The 26,680-nt window shown below is 35.3% G+C and overlaps 3 protein-coding genes across 3 annotated transcripts; all 3 read right to left on the bottom strand.

Annotated features, from left to right (window-relative positions):
- Positions 1 to 762: 762 nt before the first annotated feature.
- On the bottom strand, positions 763 to 3,235 carry LOC132175279 (phenylacetaldehyde oxime monooxygenase CYP71AN24). Its single transcript, XM_059587165.2, has 2 exons — positions 1,622 to 3,235; positions 763 to 1,536 (listed from the first exon to the last, which is right to left on the bottom strand). Exons 1-2 carry the CDS (start codon positions 2,525 to 2,527, stop codon positions 919 to 921), a joined length of 1,524 nt encoding a protein of 507 aa, XP_059443148.2. The 5' UTR covers positions 2,528 to 3,235; the 3' UTR covers positions 763 to 918.
- Positions 3,236 to 14,663: 11,428 nt separating this feature from the next.
- Positions 14,664 to 16,310, bottom strand: LOC132176196 (phenylacetaldehyde oxime monooxygenase CYP71AN24-like). The gene is made up of 2 exons (XM_059588333.2): positions 15,378 to 16,310; positions 14,664 to 15,278 (listed from the first exon to the last, which is right to left on the bottom strand). Exons 1-2 carry the CDS (start codon positions 16,308 to 16,310, stop codon positions 14,664 to 14,666), a joined length of 1,548 nt encoding a protein of 515 aa, XP_059444316.2.
- A 3,477-nt stretch (positions 16,311 to 19,787) lies between these two features.
- Positions 19,788 to 21,235, bottom strand: LOC148587097 (phenylacetaldehyde oxime monooxygenase CYP71AN24-like). The gene is made up of 2 exons (XM_088514708.1): positions 20,528 to 21,235; positions 19,788 to 20,413 (listed from the first exon to the last, which is right to left on the bottom strand). The coding sequence occupies exons 1-2, from the start codon at positions 21,218 to 21,220 to the stop codon at positions 19,799 to 19,801; spliced, it is 1,308 nt and encodes a 435-aa protein (XP_088370834.1). The 5' UTR covers positions 21,221 to 21,235; the 3' UTR covers positions 19,788 to 19,798.
- Positions 21,236 to 26,680: the final 5,445 nt, after the last annotated feature.

Below are 26,680 nucleotides of genomic sequence, written 5' to 3'. Positions count from 1 at the left end.
TTCTAGTAAAATTGTCATGTTTTTTTAGCATGCGAAAAATAAATTCTTTATTTCTTCAAAACTCTTATCATTTTGGCAATTGCTCACGTGGGATAAACTTGTTGCCCCCATTGCTTCTTGATAGCTGTCATGTTGTGCCAAAACAGGACTAAAATTGATTAATTTTAAAAGTCCAATTTAAGGTACGAGATCATGCCCATTCATTCTGCACCCAGCGTGAGTAAACAATATTTATTTCGGTGAACAATACGTATAGATTTACTATTTTTATTTTTATTTTTTAATTTTTTTTATTATCTTTTCTTTTTAAATCCATACGGTGAGAGAGATGGACAGAGATCTGAGTCTGGGCGGCGACGACATCTAGCATGACTGGCGGTGGGCAGTGATTGTGTTGCGAATTTTTTTTTTTTTTTTAAAGAGTAAAATAGAGGTTAGATCCTGTATTTTGCTAACATATATTCTTTTGTTCCATGATGATGTGTCAACCTCTCAATGGTAGGCAAAAAGACCCTGATTTGTACCAAGATCATATCAAAATTATTCTGTATAATGAGTATAACTTTTAATTCCCATACTTTAGCTTTCATGCCATGGAGAAAAAGAATGAAAGCTGAAAATTCCACAAGCAATTCTTTTTGCAGAATGACTGACGTGTGAATATAATTTGTACAATCATCAACGGTCTCTTCTTTGTTGTGAAAATTCAGGGTGGATGTAATCAGTGTATGTAAATTGCTGTGTACAAAATTTGAGTGCAAATAGCATGAAAGTTTCTGATATCATTGAAGCTTCTTTTATTGTAATCGAAAGTGAAATCCCCTTGCACTAATTTCATTAAGGAAAAACAGAAAATTCTTAAGCAGAATGAAGAAAAACTACATTATGAGCACAACCATGAATCTCTTGATGCATAGATCAAGGAGAGTGAAGTATTGGAACAAGATGAAGAGGAATTTTCTTAGACGCAGTGAGAGCGCTAATTTCAGTCATGTCCAAGTCCTCCCCCTCCACATTACCACTCGGCAAGTACTTCCAATCAAACCAACACAAGAGGTTGGCGACAACATATTCAACTGAAGCAACACCAAATGTTATTCCTGGGCATCCTCTTCTCCCACCTCCAAATGGGATGAATTCAAAGTCTTGGCCTTTAAAATCAACTGGGTTGCCTTCAAATCTCTCCGGTAGGAACTCTTCTGGCCTCTCCCATACTTTAGGGTCCCTTTGGATTGCCCATGTATTGGTATATACTCTTGTTTTGGGGGGAATATCATAGCCTCCAATTTTCACACTTGTTATTGTCTCTCGAGGTACCAAAAGAGGAAGTGGTGGATGTAGTCGTACAGTTTCTTTAAGGACACATTTCAAGTAATCCATTTTGTTGATATCATTCACATCTATCTTTGACTTCTTGCCCACCACTCTTCTCACTTCTTCTTGTGCTTTCTTCATGATACCTGGATTATTTATAAGCTCCGCCATTAACCATTCCAAAACTGCTGCGGTTGTATCAGTTCCTCCTACAAACATATCCTGAAATTATGGAAACACAAAACTTTAGACATGAGTTTGTGTGTAAGTGTGTTAGAGAGAGAGAGAGAGAGAGAGAGAGAGAGACCACTAGAATTGCTTTGAGGTTGTCTTTGGCGAGCTCAAAGTCGAGCATGTCATTCTTTTGAAGTCGGAGGAGAATATCCACGAAATCAAGACTATTAGGATGGTCACCATCACTTTTCTTTGTCTGGTGTTCTTCAATCACTTGATCAAAAAAAACATCTAATTCTCTAAAAGTGGCTTTTAGACTCGGAATTAATCCCGTAAGAACATCAATCCATCCCAAAGAAGGGAAAAAATCTCCACAACAAAATGCTACAAATAGAACCATTACTCTTCTTGATAGTTCTCCGAACCTGCTCTTACCATTTTCTCCTTCAAACTTCTGTCCAACGATGCATCTAGAGACTATGTTGTTGGAGGTTGCAATCAACATCTCACTTAGATTAATAGAAGCTCCTTTGAGACACGAGTCACGTATCTTGTTGATCAATACTCCAGCTTCTTCTTCCCTTACATACTGGAACGATTGCACACTTTTGAGGCTCAAAAGTTCAAGCACACTAATTTTCCTTGCTTGTCTCCAATAATCACCATAGGGTGAGAACGCAACGTCTTTGCATCCATAGAGTAAGATATTGGCAGCTGTGGTTTTGGGCCGGTTTGAGAAAGTGATATCATTTGTCTTCATCATTTCTTTGGCCATATCAGCCGATGACACCACAAGGGTAGGAGCATTGCCCAAGTACAAGAACATTAGAGGGCCATACTTGTTAGAAAGGGCTTGAAGAGAGCGGTGTGGGAGTGTGCCAAGCTGGTGTAGGTTACCGATGATTGGCAGCTTTGGTGGGGATGGAGGTAAATTGGGTTTGCCATTTCTAATACGCTTGAAAACATAGAGAAAAGGGATGAGAAAAACAAGTAAGAGGAGTGGATTGAATGGTATTTTGAGCAGATCTTGTAGCTCCATTTCCTCTCTCAAAAAGTTTAGAATAACCCAGTTCTTCAGAAATGAAAATGCTTTTCAAGTTTCAATACCTAACACCTATCAACTATATAAAAGACAGGCTAGGGAGGAAGAGAGAGGAATCAAAGGTGGAACGTGCAAACAGCCCATGTTTTGGCATCTTTTGGCTTGTACATTTATAAAAGGTCAAACGACTCAAACCTGCAGGACTGTCTTTTTTTCTTTGTTTGTTTGTTGGGTTAATTAATTATATTTTGCTCTCCAAACTAACTCTTATTTGCACTTAGACCCATGATGTCACACCCCAAATCCAATTTTACCCCTTTGAAGTTAAGGAATTTTAATTCAAGAATAAGGAGGATTTATGAAACTTCAAGAATAAAGCGCTAATCTTAGTGAATTTTAAAGATTTATTCTCTAAATTATGAAAATTTTGGGTAAAATGGGACTAATTATTGGTGTAAATGATCTGGTATGGTAGTTGGGCTAGGTTGTAGCACATTTTTCAATATTAAAGTTGGGCGTATTCATTTCAAAAGATAGTTTAATCGGCTTCAACAACGCCCCGCGAACATGTAATTGGCCCAAGTAGTTAGCTATAAAATTTCCTTTCAAGGTAGTGACGGGCCTTATCATGATGAAGAGAACAAGTTTGATGAAATGCTAAAACAAAAATTGGGGCCAGTGAGAAATGATTGACGTGGAATCCGTCAAGTACCTGGTGCGTAGCTCGGTCAGTCCAGGTTCTGTACTCTGCAACCTCATGGTTTGCGAACCTACCGGCCGAGAGCGTTGGCGCCGGACCCACATCTACCTGGTCGGACCGCCATTTGATTGTCTTGGACCGTTCCGTGTCCACCCAGAACACCACGATGAGCCCGCGGTGAACTAGTACTTGGCCGACTTGTCGATAGCTCGGAGTTCAGCTACCACAAGCCCATTGTAAGAGATCCCCTCTTGCTGATTACCCACAAGTGTGTGATCTTCCGCCTTCACCACGCCGCGCGTTGGGGGATGGGGTCTCGCTGATCGATGATCTTGGCGTGCTGCAGGTGGAAAGATGATTCAGATGCGCTCCCCAGTATAGGGCCTCTTGGGAGCTGGAGGAATAGCGAGGGAGGAAACCGGAGACAATTTGAAGAAATGGTGAAACCACAATGGGTAAAACAAAAAAATAAAAAAAAATAAAAAAAATTTGCACGGCGTGCCCCACACACTGCGTGCCAAGGACAATTATAAGAGAAGGAAAGAGGAGGGCAAAAGCAAAGAGACATGGATGGTGCCTTGGGAAGACAAAAGGACAGGTTGCGCCGCTGCGCAATTAATGGCTGTTTACTTGTGATTAGGGCTGTTAAGTGAGCGAAGCGTCTCGCGAGTAAGTTCGGGCTCGGCTCGCATAAACTTGGCTCATGCTCGACTCGAATATTAAATGAAGCACTTCATGAACACAAATCCTGGCTCGAATATTAAACGAAGCAAGCTCGGCTCGACTCAGCTAAGCTCGTGAACAGCTCGAGTGTGTATATATATATATATATATATATATATATATATATATATAAACTAAGTAATAGATAATTAATTATAAATCTCATAATTATTAAAACTTTAAAATTGCATTTATATTTAAGTGTTAGAGAATGAAAAATTCTAGACCCTTCGTGATGAAAGAGAAAGAGAGAGCAATCATTAAAAAGACCTCGATTTAATTAGAGCAGATCCAAACGAAAGGAAGAAGAATCAAGCAGAAACTATTGAGGGAGATTGCGAAAGGCATAAACTATTGATGAATCAAACAGACTAAAACACTAGCACTACATGTCTGGTGAGTGAGAGTGAGAGAGTGGGAAATGAGAGTTCAGGTGGAAGATCCGTTGTGACTGGTGAGAGGGATTGAGAGAGAGACGTTAAAAAAATATTTTTTTTATAGGGGGCGTTGTGTCAATGCAGTATAAATGCAACCTGTTAACTTGTCCCACATTGTTAAGAAAATATCAATCTCCAAGTTTGCTTATCTATAAAAGGATGTATATCCTCTCTCTTTGAAACCAAATGCCTTGCTGTATTGACTTAGGCTCCATACTCAACTAGCCAGGCTAAGTAAATACTCATATGCAAACTAACTTCTTAAGCCGTTTAAGAGTACTTGAAGTTAAAAAAAAAAAATTAAAACAAAAACATTAAATATAAGAGCCAGCTCGCGAGCTGGCTCGGCTCGACTTATTATTAGCTCGAGCTCGAGTAAAATTTAAACGAGCCAAGCTTGAACAAGGGAAGCTCGCTCAAGCTCGGCTCGTTTACACCCCTACTTGTGATGATCCCCTCCCATTAATCTTGCTATCCATTTTTACCCAAACCATGTGTCTCACTTAAATTAAATAATAAAATATTAATTAATTTTTTTTAAAAAAATAAATAATTAAAAATTAAAATCAAATAAAAAAATTTAAGGTGGCCGGTTGGGACTAGGGGTGGCTTCGGCCACCCCCAACCGCTTCAGCCACCCCCATCCCCAAGGGCCAAATAAAAAACAAATTGCAATTTTTCTCGTTGAATAAAAATGGATGGCCAAAATTAAAAATTGGAGAATCTCCATCATGGGAGGGGATCATGATCCGAAATCACCAAAGAGCTAGAGCTAAAGATCATTTAAAATAGACTCTTGAATAAAAGTTATATTTAAAGTGAAAATTTTACTTTACTAAATTTAAAGAGTCATTAGTAATGATAGAGACACAACTTTTGCACAACTTTTTTTTTTTTTTTTTTTTTTTTTATGTGATCATTTTTTGTTTACAAAATTAAAAAAAAAAATTCTGAAGCAATAACATTCTATGTGGTCTTTTTTTATTTTTTTATTTAGTATTATTTTTTAAAACAATTTGTATTTTTCTTGATAAAAATGGTCATTATTATGAAAAAAAAGACCATTTTTTTTTTTTTAAAAAAAAGTACCAAATAAAAAAAGGACCACATAGGATGTTATTGCTTTAGATTTTTTATTTTGTTTTTTTTTAAAAGATTACCACACATAAGAGAAAAGTTCGGTCAAAGTTGCGTCAAAAAGTCGTGTCTCTATCATTTCTCATTTTTAAATGAGTGAAATATCAAACTCTCTATACATTTATTTAATTTAGTTAAATATTATTAATTTATTCATTTTAAACCAATTAAGAGAGAAGAGGGTAAAAATTAAGCTTAAAAAATTATATAATTTTAACTTTTTAGCTTTTGGAATGTAAGGAGGATAAATGACTAGAGTTAAATATAAAGTAGATAAGTGAGCTTGTTAATGAATGTTTTCATGAGTTTTGTTAAATTTTTAGAAACAACTAAATACGAAGAGCCCATTGTGAGTACTATGATGGCTTCAACTTTCAGGAAGCCCAAAGGCCCTAATAAACGGATGTGGCAGCTAGTGTTTATTTTTCTAGGCATTTTAAGTGATTATTTCTTTTTGCAAATTTCATAGATTAATCATTAAATTTGTGTACTCATGTGAGTCCCAAACTCCCACATAAATTCGGTGGTGAATTCATCAATTCACCATATAAATATGATTGAAATAATGAATTTTATCATTTTTTTTTTCTTTTCTTTGAGAAATGCTAAGTTTAAATATGAAGAAAGTTCACATACCCCTTAAACTACCACCCAATTTACAATGTTTTTCCAAATTTTTTTATTTAGGACAATATTCCCCTAAACTACTAAAAAATTGACAATGTCCCGTAAGGCCAACAAAAAGACAAAAATAACCCTAATTTTTTTTTTTTCAATAAGACAAATATATATACTCCAATAAATTAAAAAAAAATGAAAAAATTATTTGAGAAAAAATGAAAATTTGTAAATTTCCAAACTTTAGTTTTTTTCTTAAAAAAAAAAATTATTTTGTTTTATTTTTTAAAATTTTATCATGGGTACTTTTGTCATTGGGGGACATTGGCAATTTTTTATAGTTTGAGGGGGACATTGCCTCAATTAAAAGTTTGAGAGATATATTGTCAATTGAGTGGTAGTTAATTGAGGGAGATATGTGGACTTTTCCCTTTTGAAAAAGAGAAATGATTGTGTTAATAATTTGTCAATATTTTTCGTATATTCTTCTACAAATTTAATAGATCAACCATTAGATTTGTAGAAGTCACTATTGACTCATATAGGGTCCACATAAGTTTACAAATTTAATGGTTGATTTGTAAGATGATATGAGAAAATATGGACAATATTGACACCAATCATCATGCTAGCTAGGTTTACAAAATATTAAAAAAAAAAAAAAAAAAAAAAACTCTTACAAAGTAATGTAGCACAATATGACTGAATTTTTTAAATTTGGATTCATTTCCTTCTCAATTATGTTGTGCCACATCACTTTATATGATTTTTTTTTTTTTTTTTTTTGTAATCCTAACAATTTTATTTTTTGGTTGATGCAATTATAATAGGTTTTATTTTATTTTATTTTAGGCTTTAAAGAAATAGGCTATGTAACAAATTTGGTATGGTAGTTGGGTTGGGTAGTAGTCCATTTTTCATTATTAGAGTTTAGCCCCATTCAAATTATAGTTAGGGGCTGGGTCTGTAAAAGACTCGTGAGATATGAGTGTGGCTCAATCATTCAATACATTTCTATACGGAATTTTCCATATCTTCCATTGTCGATCTTACATTCTTTTTTTTTTTCTTTTTTTTTTGAAAGAGTCGATCTTACATTCTAACTACCCATAGTCATATATTATTTACATTACAAAATATAATCTAAGAAAGCAGTAAATCCTTAATTTGCAATAAGAAGTTGGATTTATGATCTTTTGAGAAGAGGCATATTTTACACATATTTTAGGCTTCAATTTCAATCATTAAGGATTTTCTCCTAATTATGAGAGTTAATTGTAATAATTGGAACAATTGATTGATGATTTTACTTTTTAGGCTTCTAATTTTACCAAGGAGGACTTTAAAGTTGTAAAAAGGTTTAATCTGGGATAAAGATGATTTCTAGTAGTTAATGTGAATTTTGAATTAATTGAGTAATTTGATGGTTTGGTTTTGAAGTCAAAGTAAAGCTAAACTAATGTCGTGATAAACATATCAAACCAAAAATGTACTCAGAGGATCAAAAACATAATAATAATAATAATAATAATAATAATAAATAAAGGGAAAAATACACTTTACTCCCCTAAAGTTTGGGGCGATTTTCAATTCAACCACCAATGTTTCAATTTTTGCAATGCACTCCCCCAAACTTGTAAATTTTTTTCAATTCGACCAATTTCATCCAAAAATTTCCATATTGCCCCTATTTTTTTTACCTTTTTACTTTTTATAAAAAAAAAAAAAAGAGAAAATTTGGGGTTGCAAAAATGGCCAGATGGCCACCGAATATTTTTTTTCTAATTTTTTTATAAAAAATAAAAAAAATAAATTAGGGGCAATATGAGAATTTTAGGATGAAATTGGTCAAATTGAAAAAAATTTGCAAGTTTGGGAGGGGGTGCATTGCAAAAATTGAAACATTGGTGGTCGAATTGAAAATCGCTCCAAACTTTGGGGGGGGGGGGTAAAGTGTAATTTTCTCATAAATAAATAAATAAAAAGAATTTTGTTGACGTTGGGGGAAAACTTTGCTAACTTGAAGATATCAGCCAAAACACTTACTTCAACTCAAAGGAAAAACCTTTGATTTTAGTCCAAGACACTTTACTTCAAGCAAGCAATTGTGTATCAACACAATTAAGGTAGACTTGTGATGTAGGACGGCAAACACCACTATTTTCTATGTTTGCCAAATTAAAAAATTAAAAAATAACAAAAATCAATTTGAAGCAGCAGAATTTTATCAGGTCTCAACAATCGATAATGAAAGTTTCTGATAGCATTGAAGCTTCTGTTATTGTAATCAAAGTTGAACTCCCCTTGCACTGATTTCAATAAGGAAAAACAGATAATTCTACAACAAAACAAGAGAATGCAGAAAAACTACATACATTATGAGCACAACAATAAATCTCCTAAGTCTTAATGCTTAGATCAAGGAAATCTGGTGAAGAACATTTTTAAATGCAGTGAGAGCGCTAATTTCAGTCATGTCCAAGTCCTCCTCCTGCACATTACCACTCGGCAACTTCCAATGAAACCAACACAAGAGGTTGGCGACCACATATTCAACTGAAGCAACGCCAAATTGGCAAATTTTATTCCCGGGCATCCCCTTCTCCCAACTCCAAATGGGATGAGTTCAAAGTCTTGGCCTCTAAAATGAACCGGGTTGTCTTCGAATCTCTCCGGGAGGAACTCTTCTGCCCTCTCCCATATTTTAGAGTCCCTTTGGATTGCCCATGTATTGATGAATACTCTTGTTTTTGGCATAATATACATTTGGTAATGAAATATTGGGAATCATAGAAATTTATGTTTGTTCTATATATTTCTAAGCTATGCGTAGCTTGTTGATTTTATTGAATTGAAGTCGCAACACTTCTTTTCTTTTTATCAATGCTTCTCGAGCTACGTCAACATGGTACCTAAAAATTCTCTTTGAGTACACCTATGAATGGATGAGCCGAACAAGCTTTTCAATGAGGAAATCGTGTGTGTTCTGCATGACGGTGTCCAAACTAAAGGATAAAATACTAGTTTATAAACTAGTTAGTTACCTTTCTATTTCTCTCTCTCTCTCTCTCTTTTATTACTAAATACAAAGAATAAATTAGACTAGAGAAGAGTGGAGGAAGTCTTCTTCGTACTTCACTTGAATTGAAAATACATCTTACGAAGCCTATAAATAGAGGCATTCAAAGACTAACTTACAAGGCTTTTACTTTTCCTTATTTATTATAATAAATAACAAAAACTCATCTCTAAGTTAAGACTTCAGTTGAGAATTAAATAAACACATGAGTTTAGAAAAATTAAAATCCCTTATTAATTAAAAGAACTTAATAACTTCTATCATTTAGAAAAAACTTTCATGCGTTTTGATTTGTTTAGTTTCCAACACACCCCCTCAAATCAAAACCTCCTCATGCCAAGCATGTCTCTTAGCCTCATGAAAATTGCACCTGATAATGGCTTAGTAAATATATCTCCTACTTGTTCAGTGGTGTGGCAATACTGGAGCTCTATTGTCTTCTGCTTGACATGGTCTCTAAGAAAGTGGAACCTAGTGTCAATGTGTTTACTCCTCCTATGTTGCACTGGATTCTTTGCTAACTTTATAGCTGATTGGTTATCCGCATAAATCACAGTCGGTTCTTCTTGTGGATGTTCCAGTTCCTTCAAGAGATTCCTTAGCCATATAGTTTCACAAACAGTAGACGAAGCAGCCACATACTCCGCCTCACAGGTAGACAAGGCTACAATTCCTTGTTTCTTGGATGTCCAAGAAAATGCTGTAGAACTAAGATAGAACACATACCCAGTAGTACTTTTCCTCTCATCTTGGTCACATCCCCAATCACTATCTGAATAACCAACTAATTTCGCTTTATCTCCATAGGCATAGAATAAACCAAGATTCAAAGTGCCTTTTATGTACCTTAGGATTTTTTTTGCAGCTAACCAATGAGTCTCCATTGGTGTCTCCATGTATCGACTCACAAGTCCAACTCCATAGACAATATCTGGCCTTGTGATCGTCAAGTACCTCAGACTTCCAACCAAACTCTTGTAAAGAGTTGGTTCAATAACTCGACCATCTCCTTCTTTTGACAACTTTATGCTTGTTTCAACTGGGGTATTCACAGAGTTGCAATTACCCATCTTGAATTTCTCTAAAATCTCACCCATGTACTTCTTTTGGGATATGAAAATTCCATCATGTTGTTGCTTCACTTCAATACCAAGGAAATAGGACATCAACCCGTTGTCTGTCATTTCAAACTCCTTAAACATTGATTGCTTGAATTCCTTGAACATTTCACCATTATTTCCTGTATATAACATATCATCAACATATAGGCAAATGATTAGAAATTCACCACGATGGTTTTTCTTCATATAAACAGCATGTTCATATGGACATTTAGTGAAGCCGTTCTGATGAAGGTAATTATCAATGCGTGCGTTCCAAGCTCTTGGTGCCTGCTTTAAGCCATATAACGCCTTCTTAAGGTGGTACACCTTGCTTTCTTCTCCTTCCATTATAAAACCTTCCGGTTGTTGTACATACACCTCTTCTTCAAGGATGCCATTGAGAAAGGTTGACTTGACATCAAGTTGGTATATTTTCCAATTGTGATGAGCAGCAAGTGCGATCAACAATCTCACTGTGTCAAGTCTTGCAACTGGTGCAAAGATCTCTTCATAGTCTATGACATACTTCTGTTTGTAGCCTTTAGCTACAAGTCTTGCCTTGTATCGAGAAACTTCACCTTCTGCAGTGCGTTTGATCTTGTACACCCATTTGACACCAATAGCCTTATGGTTTGATGGGAGTGTTGTCAACTCCCAAGTGTCATTCTTTTGAATAGCATGTATCTCCTCCTCCATTGCGGATCTCCAACAATCTTCTTCAACAGCTTCTTGAAAGGTAAGAGGCTCATGATCAACATATAGGCAGAAAAGATTAGTCTCTCCATCTTCTGTTTGCTCATAAATTTCCCTGAGACTTCTCATCTTACTTTGATTTGTGGAGGATCTGCTGCTGCTACCTCCCATAGAAGATGTAGAGTCCTTCTGTGCTGTGAACGGTGTGGTAGATTGAGAAGATGGTGGGGTACTTGGTGGAGCTTCTGTTGAGAGCTCTTTAGGCTCCTCTAACACTTGTTGTTCTTTGGCCTTCTCTTCATTGCTCCAGCTCCACACACTTTCTTCATCAAAGATAATGTCTCTACTAACCATTAATTTCTTTGTTAGTGGGTTGTAGAGTTTGTATGCTTTCGACTCTTCACTATAGCCGAGAAAGATACATTTTTCACCACGATCATCAAGCTTCTTCCTTTTGGATTCGGGAACTTGAGAATATGCAACACACCCAAAGATTCTTAGGTGTGCAACACTTGGCTTGTGGCCGCTCCATGCCTCTTGAGGTGTCATATTCTTGACACTTTTGGTAAGACATCGGTTGAGTAGATAAGATGAGCACGCTACAGCTTCTGCCCAGAATTGTTTTGGCAGCCCTTTCTCCTTGAGCATAGTTCTGGTCATATTAAGAATGGTACGGTTCTTTCTTTCGGCGATCCCGTTTTGCTGTGGTGTGTAAGCAGCAGTCAACTGATGCTTTATGCCTTGTTCCCTGCAATACTTATCAAATTCTTTTGAGGTGTATTCTCCACCTCGGTCAGAACGAAGAGTTACAAGCTTATGGCCACTTTGATTTTCAACAAGGGCTTTGAAGTTCTTGAATACAATAAAGGCAGCTGATTTTTCTTTAAGAAAATATACCCAAAGTTTTCTGCTATAGTCATCGATGAAGGTAATAAAGTATCTATTACCTCCTAAGGACATGGGATCTATTGGTCCACATATGTCGGTATGAACCAGTTGCAATGGTGATGTTGCTCTCCAAGATTTGCTGCTGGGAAAAGGAAGTCGTGCCTGCTTGCCAAGTATACATCCTTCACAAACGTTGCTCGGTGGCTCGATCACTGGTAACCCATGCACCATGCCAAATGAAGATAATAGCTTTAGGCCGTTGAAATGTAGATAGCCAAAGCGAAGATGCCACTTCCATGACTCACTTTCCTTGAGTCCATAGAAGCACTTCTCAGACTTTGTGTTAAGATGTAACGGGAACATGCGATTATTGGTCATTGGAACACGAGCCACAATTCCTCCACGTGTATCTCTCAAAATGAGAGAGTAGTTCTCCATATGTATGGTGTACCCCTTCTCGAGCAACTGCCCAATGCTAAGAATATTGCTTTTCATGTTAGGCACATAATAAACATCAGAAATGTACCATTTCTTACCATCATTTTGACAGATTTTTATCTTCCCTTTGCCTTCAACTAAGAGTTTGGTGGAGTCTCCCAAGTTCACTTTTCCACGAACTCCTTCTGTGAGTTCTACGAACAGATCTTTCTTCCCACACATATGATTGCTTGCGCTAGAATCGAGGTACCAGACCTCATCTTGTGAATCCGAATCATCATGAGCGAGAAGTAAAATAGAATCACTACGAACCTCATTTGTTGCTTCTGCAACATTTGCTTGCTCATCATCTTTGTGCCAACAATCCGAGGCATAATGTCCAAACTTCTTGCAGTTGTAGCATTGGATATTCTTGGAGTTTCCACGTCCATATGTGGATCTTCCTCTTCCTCGGTAGCCTCCTCGTCCTCGACCTCTGAAGTTTTGAGTCTCCTGTTGACTTTGACGTGGTTGTTGGAAAATACCACGTCCCCGGCCTCTACCACAACCACGGTAGGAGCTGAATTTGCTTTGATCATTTAGAGTCAGTTTTGACTCTAGTGCTTGTTCTAATACACTAGAACTAGCATTCTTCTGCATCCTTTGCTCATGTAGTTGTAATGAACCAAAAAACTCCTCAATTGTTAGCTTCTCCAAGTCCTTAGACTCTTCGATAGCTACAACTACATGTTCAAATTTAGATGAAAGGGATCGAAGCACCTTTTCGATGACTCGGATGTCATCGACCTTCTCATTGTTTCTTTTCAAACCATTCACAATTACTAGTAATCGTGAGAAATAATCAGACACTGATTCTCTATCCTTCATGTGAAGAGCCTCGAACTCGCCCCGTAATGATTGGAGACGGACCCGTTTCACCCGTTCGTCTCCTTTGAAGATGGAAGCTAGAATCTCCCATGCTTGTTTACTTGTCATTGCTTCGGCAACTTTCTCAAAGGTAGACTCGTCCAATGCTTGATAGAGTAGAAACAAGGCCTTTTTATCATTTTTCCTTTGTTCCTTAAGAGTCTTCTTCTCATCTGCTGTGTATTCAGCTTCCTCCTCAGTGGGTTCCGTAAATCCGTCGGTAATGACTTCCCACAGATCTTGAAACCCAAACAGGGCTCTCATTTGGATAGACCATGACCTATAGTTATCTTTTGATAATCTAGGGATTTGTTGCTGGACTATGTTGGAACCCATTTCTAGAAAGGACAAAATGGGAATTGGCACAACTGGGCTCTGATACCAATTTGAAGGATAAAATACTAGTTTATAAACTAGTTAGTTACCTTTCTATTTCTCTCTCTCACTCTCTCTTTTATTAATAAAGACAAAGAATAAATTAGACTAGAGAAGAGTGGAGGAAGTCTTCTTCGTACTTCACTTGTATTGAAAATACATCTTACGAAGCCTATAAATAGAGGCATTCAAAGACTAACTTACAAGGCTTTTACTTCTCCTTATTTGTTGTAATAAATAACAAAAACTCATCTCTAAGTTAAGACTTCAGTTGAGAATTAAATAAACACATGAGTTTAGAAAAATTAAAATCCCTTATTAATTAAAAGAACTTAATAACTTCTATCATTTAGAAAAAACTTTCATGCGTTTTGATTTGTTGGATTTCATGCTTAATCACTCCTTCATGTTCAAACAACAGCACGCATGTTAGAAACCATGTATTTTCGGGCCTCCATCATGTTCGGACATGTGACCTTTCATGTTCAAGCATCACTTCCAACGATGCTAACCTGACCTAGCTAGGCATGTATGTTGGCATGTCTGGATAGATTTGGGAACATGTACGAACTGACCAATCTTCGAACATCACCAAGCGTGTCTGGACACCAGTCTTTAGAAACAAGGCATGCCTGGACACGCACATGGCATAGGACATGTAGTCCTTGACCTCCTTATGTCCGGACATGTATCTTCCATGTTTGGACAACAACTTCAGTACTTGTCTTCTTGGAGAATTCATCACTTTCTTCAATGTCGAGGTAAGCACAACAACTACCCATACTCCAATAAACATAAAATCATGTTTTGGACACCAAATGGGCAAACTTAAAACCTTAACAACTATTGTGTACAATTGGTATGCAAATAGCATGAAAGTTTCTACTAGCATTGAAGCTTATGTTATTATCAACGATGAAATCACCTTACACTAATTTCATGAAGGAAAAAAAAAAAATGAAGCAAATTCTAAAACAAAACAAGAGAATGAAGAAAAACTATATTATGAGCACAACCATGACACTTACTGGATAGATCAAGGAGAGTACAGTATTGGTACAAGATGAAGAGGAATTTTCTTTGAGGCAACAAGAGCGTTAATTTCAGTCATGTCCAAGTCCTCCCCCTGCACATTACCACTCGGCAACTTCCAATCAAACCAACATAAGAGGTTGGCGACCACATATTCAACTGAAGCAACACCAAATGCCATTCCCGGGCATCCTCTTCTCCCACCTCCAAATGGGATTAATTCAAAGTCTTGGCCTCTGAAATCAATCGGGTTGTCTTCGAATCTCTCCGGGAGGAACTCTTCTGGCCTCTCCCATACTTTAGGGTCCCTTTGGATTGCCCATGTATTGATAAATACTCTTGTTTTTGGTGGAATATCATAACCTCCAATTTTCACACTTGTTATTGTTTCCCGAGGTACCAAAAGAGGAAGTGGTGGATGTAGTCGTACAGTTTCTTTGAGGATACATTTCAAGTAATCCATTTTGTTGATATCATTCACGTCTATCTTTGACTTCTTGCCCACCACTCTTCTCACTTCTTCTTGTGCTCTCTTCATGATACCTGGATTTTTTATGAGCTCCGCCATTAACCATTCCAAAGCTGTTGAAGTTGTATCAGTTCCTCCCACAAACATATCCTGAAATTGTGGAAGCACAAAACTTTAGGCATGGGTTTGTGTGTGTGAGTGTGTTAGAGAGAGAGAGAGAGAGAGAGAGAGAGAGAGAGAGAGAGAGACCAATAGAATTGCTTTGAGGCTGTCTTTGGCGAGCTCAAAATCGAGCTTGTCATTCTTTTGAAGTCGGAGGAGAATATCCACAAAATCAAGACTATTAAGATGGTCATCATCACTATTCTCTGACGTCTTATGTTCTTCAATCACTTGTTCAAAAAAAGCATCCAATTCCCTAAAAGTTGCTTTCATACTCGGAATATTTCCAGTAAGAACATCAATCCATCCAAAAGTAGGGAAAAAATCTCCAAAACAGAACACTACAAATAGAACCATTACTCTTCTTGATAGTTCTCCGAACCTGCTCTTACCATTTTCGTCTTCAAACTTCTGTCCAACGATACATCTAGAGACTATGTTGTTGGAAGTTGCAATCAACATCTCACTTAGATTAACAGAAGCTCCTTTGAGACACGAGTCACGTATCTTGTTGTTCAATGCTTCAACTTCTTCTTCCCTTACATATTGGAGCGATTGCACACTTTTGAGGCTCAAAAGTTCGAGGACACAAATTTTCCTTGCTTGTCTCCAATACTCACTATAGGGCGAGAACGCTATGTCTTTGCATCCATAGAGTAAGATATTTGCAGCTGTGATTTTGGGCCGGTTTGAGAAAATGATATCATTTGTCTTTATCATTTCTTTGACCATATTTGCAGATGATACCACAAGGGTTGGAGCATTGCCCAAGCACAAGAACATTAGAGGGCCATACTTGTTAGAAAGGGAATGAAGTGAACGGTGTGGGAGCGTGCCAAGCTGGTGTAGGTTGCCGATGATTGGCAGCTTTGGTGGGGATGGAGGTAAATTGGATTTGACACTTCTTATACGCTTGAAAACGTAAAGAGAACAGATGATTAAAATAGCTGAGAGGAGTGGATTGAAGGGTATATTTTGTAGCTCTTGCCATGATTGTTGCAACCATGGTAGTAGAGACATTTTCCTCTCTCAAGTGTTTAGAACAAGGTGACTTTATCAGCTGGTATATATAATGCAGAGAAGACGAGGGGAGTGGGACGGTGATGATTTTTAAATATTGAGTTAAATGATTCAAATTTCCAAATTTAATATTGAACACGTTTAATAAAATTGCTAATTTATCTTCAATTGTTGTATCTACAACAAGTTTCATACTAAGACAATAAAATTTGAATGACTTAAATTTAAAATAACAGTCAAGAATTTTAAACTTTATTACAGAATTCTCCAAAAAAATCTAAAAGTTTCATCGGATAATTGGAAGAACCTAAGCCTTCCAAAATGGTTGGTTTACAGTACTTGTGGATCGTTGCCTTTAATTCCATCTCATATTTGGTCAACTGATCTCTTTGTGCCTTAGAAGCCAAAGATATATACTTGCACAGACTTTTCCTCCAATAGCATTAAGTGCTTTTTGGTGGCATCTTGGCCGGCTCCAAAAACATTTAAGCTGCAAGCCAAAAAGTATTTGGATTTTTCATGTGATGTTATTCCTAGGTATAATAACAGAAATCTCACATTTGAATAATCAAACTCTTTTATTTTTTTACTAGGCACTGTTTGGCAAGAAACTCTATTATTTTTTTTACTTCTCCAAACATCTTTACAAAGTTATTACTTCTCTCATAAAAAATTCAAATCTTATTTTACTTTTATATCACATCAATAAGTTTTTATTTATATTCAAACATAAATTTATAACAAAATAACTTTAGGTTGTTGGAACCTTCAGCCTGTAAGAATTACAAGAAATCTCGTGCATGTAGACAGTGGTATCGTGGACGTATATGATTGGCATTCTAATAGTCTATTTTTGGTACTACAATGATCGTCTGGTTGTTGAAGTGTGTCGATGTGGTGTTCCACATCGTCCGGGAATGAGGATATGTGTATATGTATACTCGTACCCTTCTTGACAATAACATGTTTTAAAATCGTGATGATCACAATTTTATCATAACTTCGCAATTAAGCATGCTTATGCGAGAGTAATGTGAGGATGAGTGTCCTCCTGAAAAGTCTAGTTCAAAAGAACAAAAAACGGATAATATTATGTGTCATTTACAATTGTAGTATCAAATAATAATGAGATTGTGGCAAATGGAGAGATCAAAGGATAATAAATGCAAAAATATCACCCTTGATCTGTTTGGGCACTTGACTCCATAATTTATCTAAGGAAAAAATACAAAATTAGTCATTGTGGTTTACCTGATTTACAATTAGTTTCATGTAGTATCAAAATGAACTCAAAGGTTATTGAGGTATGCTTAAAAAACAATTTAGTACATATAGTCAAATTTCGTCCACTAATTTAACATATTCCGTTAGTGTGACACTGATTTAAATAGGACAGGTATCACAATTTTATTGGCTTTGAATTTTCACGCTATCAGAATCTGTTAAGTTAGTGAACAAAATTTGATTGTAGGGACTAAATTGTTTTTTTGGTATATTTCAGGGACCTTTGAGTTCATTTTGATACCACAAAGAGTTAATTGCAAATCAGGTAAATTACAGAGACTGATTTTGCATTTTTTCCTTTATCTAAAAAATGCCCAAAAATAAATGACTCCCTTAAATTAAATATCTTGAAAAAAAGAAAAGAAAAAGGAAGATACATATTTGTACTAGAGAATGTCCTTTAGTGTGGCCCGCAAGCCACTCTAGAGGTGGCCGGAGGTGGTGCTTGCCACTTTTGGGCCACCCCTTTTCCCACGTGTCGTTATTCACTCGCGAAAGGCGACTTGTGAATAGTGAATTTACTATTCACACGTCGCATTTCGCTTGTGAATAGCAACGTGCAGGGTTGGAGGGAGGGAGTTGAGAGGGGTCAAATGACCCCTCTCTCAACCCCTAAAAATTTTCCACACCCCCGGTAAAAAATCCCCAAAACCCTATATGCCCACCCTGAGACCTTATAAAGGGCAACAGACATTACCTTCAGCCACTCACTCATAAGACATCTGGGGCAAACCACGAACACTCAAGCGGCCATGACAGCTATTTTTTCCTGTCGTCACAGTTTTCAACCTTTCTGGTTTTTAGGTTAGACGAAATGTGAAGAAGATGACCCTTTATTTTTTAATCCAAAACACCCCGTTTGTTGTTAGTTGACACTTGACATGCGGCTTCCAGGCTACCACGCTCATTTGGTTTAATTCATAGAATACAAACGCTGTGTTTTGTGTTGTTATGTTTTTAACACAGTACGTAGCGGTAGTGGACAATTAGAGAAAGAGAAAGAGAAAGCAAAAAACGCATATGTGGGCAGATTTTTTATTTTTTATTTTTTCTAACTCATCAAATATATCAGTGGAAAATTAAAAACAAAACAATTGCTTTGGGCCGTACTATTGAGTCTTGACTGGCCATTGATTGTTTCTGGGCCAGGTATTTTAATTATGACTTCTTTTTTTTTTTAGTGAACAAATTTAATGCCTTTTCCAAAATTATTTGATTCTTTTTCTTCTTAAACTAACTAACGAACTTGATGGTTTTTTTTTTTCACTTATTTTTTTGGGTGGATTTTTACTTGATAAATTGATTTGGTTGATACGCTTGTTTTGTTTAATATAAGGCGCCGACCCAAATAAAAACTTAAAGTATATATTAAAAATTTTAAACCATTGAAGCAAATTGCGATTATATGATTCTACGAACCTCTAAATCAGGAATCAAAAAAAAAAAAAAAACAGTTAATTTGCAATTTTGAAATTGCAAATTAAATGTTTTTTTTTTTGGACATATTTTAATTATATAAAATATATAATTAAGGTTACCAGCTGCGACAACTACTATTGGAAGAGCATTTTTAATAATAAATATTGTTAAAAATTGTTTACATAACTGAATGAAACGTTAGTGGATGAATAATTGTCATGCTACGTACATTGAAAATGAAATGTCATTATTTTATGAAAAGTGACGTTTGACCAGTAAAACGTAGCATTTTAGTGATATTTTCTAAAAACATCACTAATCCATATGTCACTAAGTATGCTTCTTTTTTCTATTTTTTTTTTTTGGTAGTGAATAGTTGTCTTCTTGAGAATTTATCGCTTTTTTCCTATGTAGACATAAGTATGACAATTACGTACCCATGCCCCAATAAGCATAAAAGAATGTTTTAAACACCAAATGATCCAACTTAAAAAGTTAACAATTATTATGTACAATATTATGTACAATTTGTGCGCATATAGCATGAAAGTTTCAATTAGCATTAATTGAAGCTTCTGTTATTATCAACGTTGAAATTCTAATCCAACAAATTCGATTAGCATATATATAGGATGAATAGCATGTATATAGGATGAAAGGTTCGATTTAAAATCCCCTTACACAAATTATTCCAATAAGGAAAAACAACAAATTCTGAAACAATACAAGAGAATGAAGAGAAAACCGACATTATCATGAGTACATATATCTCTTAATGCATAGATTCAAGGAGAGTGCAGTACTGGTACAAGATGAAGAGGAATTTTCTTTGTCACAGTGAGCCCGTTAAGTTCAGTCATGTCCAAGTCCTCCCCCTGAACATTAGCACCAGGCAGCTTCCAGTCAAACCAATGTAAGATGTTTGCAATTACATATTCAACTGAAGCAACACCAAATGTCAATCCCGGACATCCCCTTCTTCCTCCTCCAAATGGGATGAATTCAAAATTTTGGCCTCTGAAATCAACCGGGTTGCCTTCGAATCTCTCCGGGAGGAACTCTTCTGGCCTCTCCCATACTTTAGGGTCCATTTGAATTGCCCATGCATTGGTAACAACTGTTGTATTTGGCGGAATATCATAGCCTCTAATTTTCACACTTGTTAATGTTTCCCGAGGTAGCAAAAGGGGAATTGGTGGATGTAGTCGTACAGTTTCTTTGAGAATACATTTCAAGTAATCCATTTTGTTGATGTCATTCACGTCTATCTTTGACTTCTTGCTCACCACTCTCCTCACCTCTTCTTGTGCTCTCTTCATGACTCTTGGATTTTTTATGAGTTCTGCCATTAACCATTCCAAAACTGTTGAACTAGTATCAGTTCCTGCCACAAACATGTCCTGAAATTGTGGAAAAAAGAATACGTTAGACTTAGATGTCCATGCGTCTGTGTGTGTGTGTGTTTGTGTGCGTGTAAGATCTAGAGAGAGAGAGAGAGAGAGAGAGAGAGAAACCAGTAGAATTGCTTTGAGGTTGTTTTTGTTGAGCTCAAAGTCGAGCATGCTATTCTTTTGAAGTCGGAGGAGAATCTGCACGAAATCAAGGCTATGAGGCTGGTCGTCATCAATTTTCTTTGTCTCGTGTTCTTCAATCACTTGGTCAAAAATAGCATCTAAACCTCCAAAAGTGGCTTTCAGACTCGGAATAATTCCGGTAAGAACATCAATCCATCCCAGAGAAGGGAAAAAATCTCTAAAACAGAATGCTACTAGTAGCACCATTACTCTTCTTGATAGCTCTCCGAACTTGCTCTTACCATTTTCTTCTTCAAACTTCTGTCCAAGTATACATCTAGAGGCTATGTTATTTGTGGTGGCTAAAAACATCTCACTTAGATTAGCAGAACCCCCTTTGAGACACGTGTCGCGTATCTTGTTGGTCAATGCTTCAGATTCTTCTCTCCTTACATACTCGAAAGATTGCACACTTTTGAGGCTCAAAAGTTCGAGAACACAAATTTTCCTTGCTTGTCTCCAATACTCACCGTAGGGTGAGAAGGCTATGTCTTTGCATCCATAGAATAAGATATTATTAGCTGTGGTTTTGGGCCGGTTTGAGAAAATGATATCATGTGTTTTCATAATTTCTCTAGCCATATCTGCAGATGACACCACAAGGGTTGGAACATTGCCCAAGTACATGAACATTAGAGGGCCATACTTGTTAGAAAGGGTTTGAAGAGAGCGGTGTGGGAGTGTGCCAAGCTGGTGTAGGTTGCCGATGATTGGTATCTTTGGTGGGGATGGAGGTAACTTGGTCTTGCCACTTTTAATACGCTTGAAAACATAGAGAAAAGGGATGAGAAAAACAAGTGAGAGGAGTGGATTGAAAAGGGGTATTTTGTGCAGATCCTGCCATGATTGTTGCGCCATTTCCTCTCTCAAAGTGTTTAGAATAACCCAGCTCTCCAGTAATAAAAATGCTTTTCAAGTTTCAATACCCAATAGGTATTAAATATATAATCCAATATTGTGAACTGTAAAGCATATAGACACTACAATGAACGTAAATAATATTTGTGTATTCTCCTTTTATTTGGCATGAGGTGCAATAATATCATAGAAATACTATATATCCTAAATTTGTTTTCTCAAAAGTTAGTTTCCAAATTATGTGTTACCATCCCTTAAGTTGGTAACACACTTCTCAAAATGATAAATTTTATGAGATGATGACACATTATTTGTGAACTAATTTTTGAAAAGAAAAATTGGGATGTGTAGCATCTCATAATATCAAGGCAAATTTGTTTTTTTTTTTTGCCCAAAAATGCGGTAGGACAAACCCACATCTGTAAACCCGCACAGGTTTGTCCTAACAATGTCCCACATCATTTCCTTTTTCAGTATTTATATTTATTTTTTATTTTTTTGAAGTTTTAAAATTATTATTTGTTCTGTGAGGTTAGGTATATGACTCATACGAAATAGGATCCTCTCAATTTCATTTAAAATTAAGAATATTCATTTAGTGTAAAATGATGGGTAATAATATTATCTTAACATTAAAGTTAAAGGATAAAAAAATTTATAATATTATCTTTTATTTTTCACTAAATGGATATTATCTATTTCATTTGAAATAGAGAGGATCTTATTCTGACTCATATAGCCCCAAAAATTTAATAATAACGTAAGGTGCAATAATATCAATGCTATGTAAACCCTTAAAAATAGAAATAAGCTGAAAAAGTGTTAGTATGTGTTTGTTAATCCTCCTTTCTATATCCTTTTAGTAAACAAATTGTTGGGTTATTCCACATAGGTCATAGAGGGGTTGGTGATCATTTTATAAGGGTCCGTTTGGGATTTCGATTTCACAAGAATCATTTGTATTTTTTTAAAAATATCGCAAAACGTAAGGCGTTTGACCTTGCGATTTAAAAATCACTTAATTTAAAATAGGAAAAAAATTTGTGATTTTTAAAAGCAGGCTAGGGGTTGCTTATTTGAAAAAACACAAATTTAAACCAAAATCATGATTTCACATAACAAATATTTGATAAAAAAAATACTTTTTAACATGTTTTACCAAACACTTTTGCAATTTTAAAAAGTAGCGATTTCAAAAACGCAAATTTTAAAAAAGCAATTTTTAAAATCGTACTTATTGAAATTGTAATTCCAAACGGGATTTAAGTGTGAGAGAAAGTCTCATTTATTGAACTAACTTTTAGGGTTTAGAAATACCTAAACTCTCCCAACAAAAATCAACTTCAAAACATTTTTACTTTTTTATATCACATCAATAATTTTTTTATTATTATTTAAACAAAAGATTTACTACAACACATAATTTTTTCATTTTTCCTTACAAAAAATTTGAAACTTTCTTTCTAATTTATATCATATCACTAATTTCTTATTATTATTCGCACAAAATATTAATTACACAATTGTTTACCAAATGGAGCCCCCATAGAATGCTTTAAGTGGACTCCATTAATTATGATCATGATTTCTGATAGCAGGTCCCATATAAAATCTTTTGATGCCTTGTAGTCAGGACTCCATTTTCATGCTCTTATCTTTTGATGTCGAGGAAATCTTGGCATCTTTTTGCTTTTTTTATATTTTAATATTTTTGACAAGAGGAATTAAGCGACAAGGGATCCTTTAAGGAAATTGATAAGGAAAGAACGTGACGAGTGAGCTGTTTGGCAAGATTTTTTCTCTCTTAAAAAATAAAATCTCATTTTATACTTACTGACCTGACACTGTCTTTTCACGTTCTCCTCTCAAAACTCTTTAAAATTTCTAACTTTTCAAGCAACTTTGAGTCATGCATGCAGCTTTTATATATATATGGGCGTCTCTTGGTAGAAATAGGGAACTTTTCTTGGGAGAAAAGTCATGATTTCTATATCATGCATGATCATCAGATTCTCTGCCTCTCCCTACTCCACAAAAGACACTTTCCAAGAGTTTAAGGGATCAGGCTATTATTAATTAATTAACTCGGTTTGTTTGTGTACAGGATTTATGTTGTGATTAAGTTGATTTGTCATCAAGTACTTATCATCCTAAAAACTAGGCCATTAAATATTAAAATCAATCACATAATTCTTTTTCTTTTTTCTTTTAGTAATGTCACTATATGCTCGTACTCATTTATTATACCTAGTTCATATCGACTAATGTGACATATTTTAAGAGACTTTTCATGTCAGCCACTTAAAGAAAAAAAAGAAAAAAAGAAGAAAAACTACTTAAAACATGACAAATCAACTTATGTGAAATGAATGTAATAAATTAGCATGAAGAGTAGTGTTATTATCACCCCTTCAACTCAAAATTTAGGAAAAAATACACTTTTACCCATTCTAATTATCACGCAATTTGCAATGCCCTTCAATATTTCAATTTTTGTGATGTACCATACCAACCTACAATGTAATTTGCAATATCCCTATTCCGTTAAGGTTTTCTTTTAAAATCTAATTGTATAAAATAATGAACATTTTACTTGGCTCAAACTGACAAAAAAATATACCGTGAAAAAAATACCAATGGCGAAAGCACTTTGCTATGACGACACTGATACTAAGAAACGAAAGCTAGGAGAGCGAATTAAAAAAACAAAATTCAAATAAAAATGAAAAAAAAAAAAAAAAATCCTCTTCGGCTAGCTCAAGGTCACTGTGCATGGGTCACTTTCAACGATTTTTTATTATTAAAACTTAAAATAAACATTAATGATATGTATATTTAAAAAATTTTAGGGGGAGTATTATGAACATTTTATAATACTAGGAGGGGGCGAGTGAAGATCACTGCTTACGGAGAAAAGGTCGTAACAGCTCCCCCTCCCACATGTTTTTATTGTTCTTTTCGAAAATATTAAACCACTTTATGCAATGCATCTTATTTATAATTAAGTCCCTGCCATATTAGAATGAACACATACATTTTGAGGGATGTTTTTGCAATTATTTCGTTCATTAACTTAATCGTATCCGTTAATGTACCACGTCACATTCAATAAAATTATGACATGTGACATTTTATTTTTGACCTTTAAAAAGCACAAATTGAAGTGAAATGTGTTTAGTGTCATTCTCATGTACATTTTTTTGTCCATCTTTTTTGTAAAGCTACTATTGAATCTATCAAATTTATAAGATACTCAAAAGATGTAGAATAAAGCTATGTCGTAGTGAAAATCAAAATTTGGATCAACGGAGGCTTATAACAAAAAAGAGTCAATGGCTAATTTTTATCGTCATATCATCATAATTTTATACTGGAGCGATTGCACACTTTTGAGGCCCAAAAGTTTGAGCACACTAATTTTCCTTGCTTGTCTCCAATACTCACCATAGGGTGAGAACGCAACATCTTTGCATCCATAGGAGAAGATATTGGTAGCTAGCTGTGGTTTTGGGCCGGTTTGAAAAAATGATATCATTTGTCTTCATAATTTCTTTGGCCATATCTGCGGATGACACCACAAGGGTTGGAGCATTGAACAAGTACAAGAACATTAGAGGGCCGTACTTGTTAGAAAGGGCTTGAAGTGAACGGTGTGGGAGCGTGCCAAGCTGGTGTAGGTTGCCGATGATTGGCAGCTTTGGTGGGGATGGAGGTAAATTGGATTTTCCACTTGTAATACGCTTGAAAACGTAGAGAAAAGGGATGAGAAAAACAAGTGAGTGGAGTGGACTGAAGGGTATTTTTTGTAGCTCTTGCCATGATTGCAGGGCGGCTCAACGTATTTTGGGGCCTTAGGCAAAACTTTGAAATTAGGCCTAAATTTTATTTTATTTTTAAGTAACAAATATATATATAAAACATTTTCATTATCTTCTAATTCTTTTTGATGAGTTTCTTGTTGATTTATGAGTTTTTCACCTAAATTATCCTCAATATTTTGTTTATTGCTAATAACAAATTTATTTAGAGCTCTTCTTTGAGATTCAATCAATTTCTCTACTTTTCTCTTATTATTTTTTTTTTTTAAAAGTTTTTCACATCCAGATGCATATTTTCTAATAGACATGTTTAATTAAAAATACTAACAAATTAAACAAACACGATTTATCAAAAAAAAATTATGACTATAATAAAATAAATGACAAAAATAAAACAATCAAACCCGATTTGGCAAAAGAATTATGAAGCAGTTTTTGGAGATAAGACAAGAGACTCAGTCACTCGGAGTCGGAGAGGAAGAGAAAATGATGAGATAGGCAGACAAGAAAAACTCAGAAAAGAGCAAGCAAAGAGGAGAGGTAAAGTGGCAAATATAGAGACTCTGATATTTAAAATGCCCATGGTAGGCTTACTAGGCTGACAACAGTTTATATTTTTGGCTTTTGGCTTTCCCTAGATGGCTAAATAATAAATAGAAAATAAAAGGTAATATTTTATTTCTAACGAATATATTATCTCATAAAAAACAAAAAATTTCTAGAAAGAGGCTAAGAGGATGACTGCATGATGTAGGTGTGTACTGTAGCGTTAAGCGTGTAATGTAGCGTTAGGCGTGTAGAGCTCTAGGGAATTGGCATGTAATGATGTAAGGCTTTAATGCTTTGTCATTTTTTAATTTATTTTTTGAATTATTTTAAAAATTTATAGTGGGCTTATTAAATTGAGGCCTTAAATTTTGATAAAAAAAATTTGGGCCTTCAATTTTTTTTTTTTTTCAAATTTTTTTTAACTCAATTTTTTTTTTTTTTTGGCCTTATTAAATTGGGGGCCCTAGGCGAGAGCCTAACTCGCCTAGGGCCTGAGCCGGCCCTGTTTGCAGTTGCCGACACTGGTGGTTAGTGGTTACTGTCGGCAGTGAAGGTCTCATAAGCTTACAAATCCATGCACTTCATCCACGTTGCAGCTCTGGCCCTTTTAGGTTAATTAGGTTACAATAATGAATGAATTTTTAATTCTGAGAAAGTTTAACCCTTTTTTTTTTCCTTTTTTTTTTTCTTATTTATTTTTTTAAAATCAAGCATTAAATTTGTAAAATGGATGAAGATGTGAATGCTACAGATTTTATGGTTGATTTTTTAAAAAAGTTCAATGAAAATAGAATATGATCGAAAATGATAAATAGCCGTTCTCATACATTAATTATAGACAAAGATAAATTGATTAATAACTAATGAC

The sequence above is a fragment of the Corylus avellana genome, chromosome 3 (genome assembly GCF_965113065.1).
Source record: "Corylus avellana chromosome 3, dhCorAvel1.hap1.2, whole genome shotgun sequence".
NCBI lineage: Eukaryota > Viridiplantae > Streptophyta > Magnoliopsida > Fagales > Betulaceae > Corylus > Corylus avellana.
The sequence above is the reverse complement of the archived record's forward strand: the minus strand, read 5'-3'. Positions and strand labels throughout refer to the sequence as shown.

Excerpts from the sequence above, each read along its gene's own strand:
- LOC132175279 (XM_059587165.2), bottom strand. The coding sequence starts at position 2,527 with ATGGAGCTACAAGATCTGCTCAAAATACCATTCAATCCACTCCTCTTA. Across the intron at positions 1,537-1,621 it reads ACCTCAAAGCAATTCTAGTG|GATATGTTTGTAGGAGGAAC; the intron begins GTCTCTCTCTCT and ends CCATAATTTCAG.
- LOC132176196 (XM_059588333.2), bottom strand. The coding sequence starts at position 16,310 with ATGTCTCTACTACCATGGTTGCAACAATCATGGCAAGAGCTACAAAAT. Across the intron at positions 15,279-15,377 it reads GCCTCAAAGCAATTCTATTG|GATATGTTTGTGGGAGGAAC; the intron begins GTCTCTCTCTCT and ends CCACAATTTCAG.
- LOC148587097 (XM_088514708.1), bottom strand. The coding sequence starts at position 21,220 with ATGTTCATGTACTTGGGCAATGTTCCAACCCTTGTGGTGTCATCTGCA. Across the intron at positions 20,414-20,527 it reads ACCTCAAAGCAATTCTACTG|GACATGTTTGTGGCAGGAAC; the intron begins GTTTCTCTCTCT and ends CCACAATTTCAG.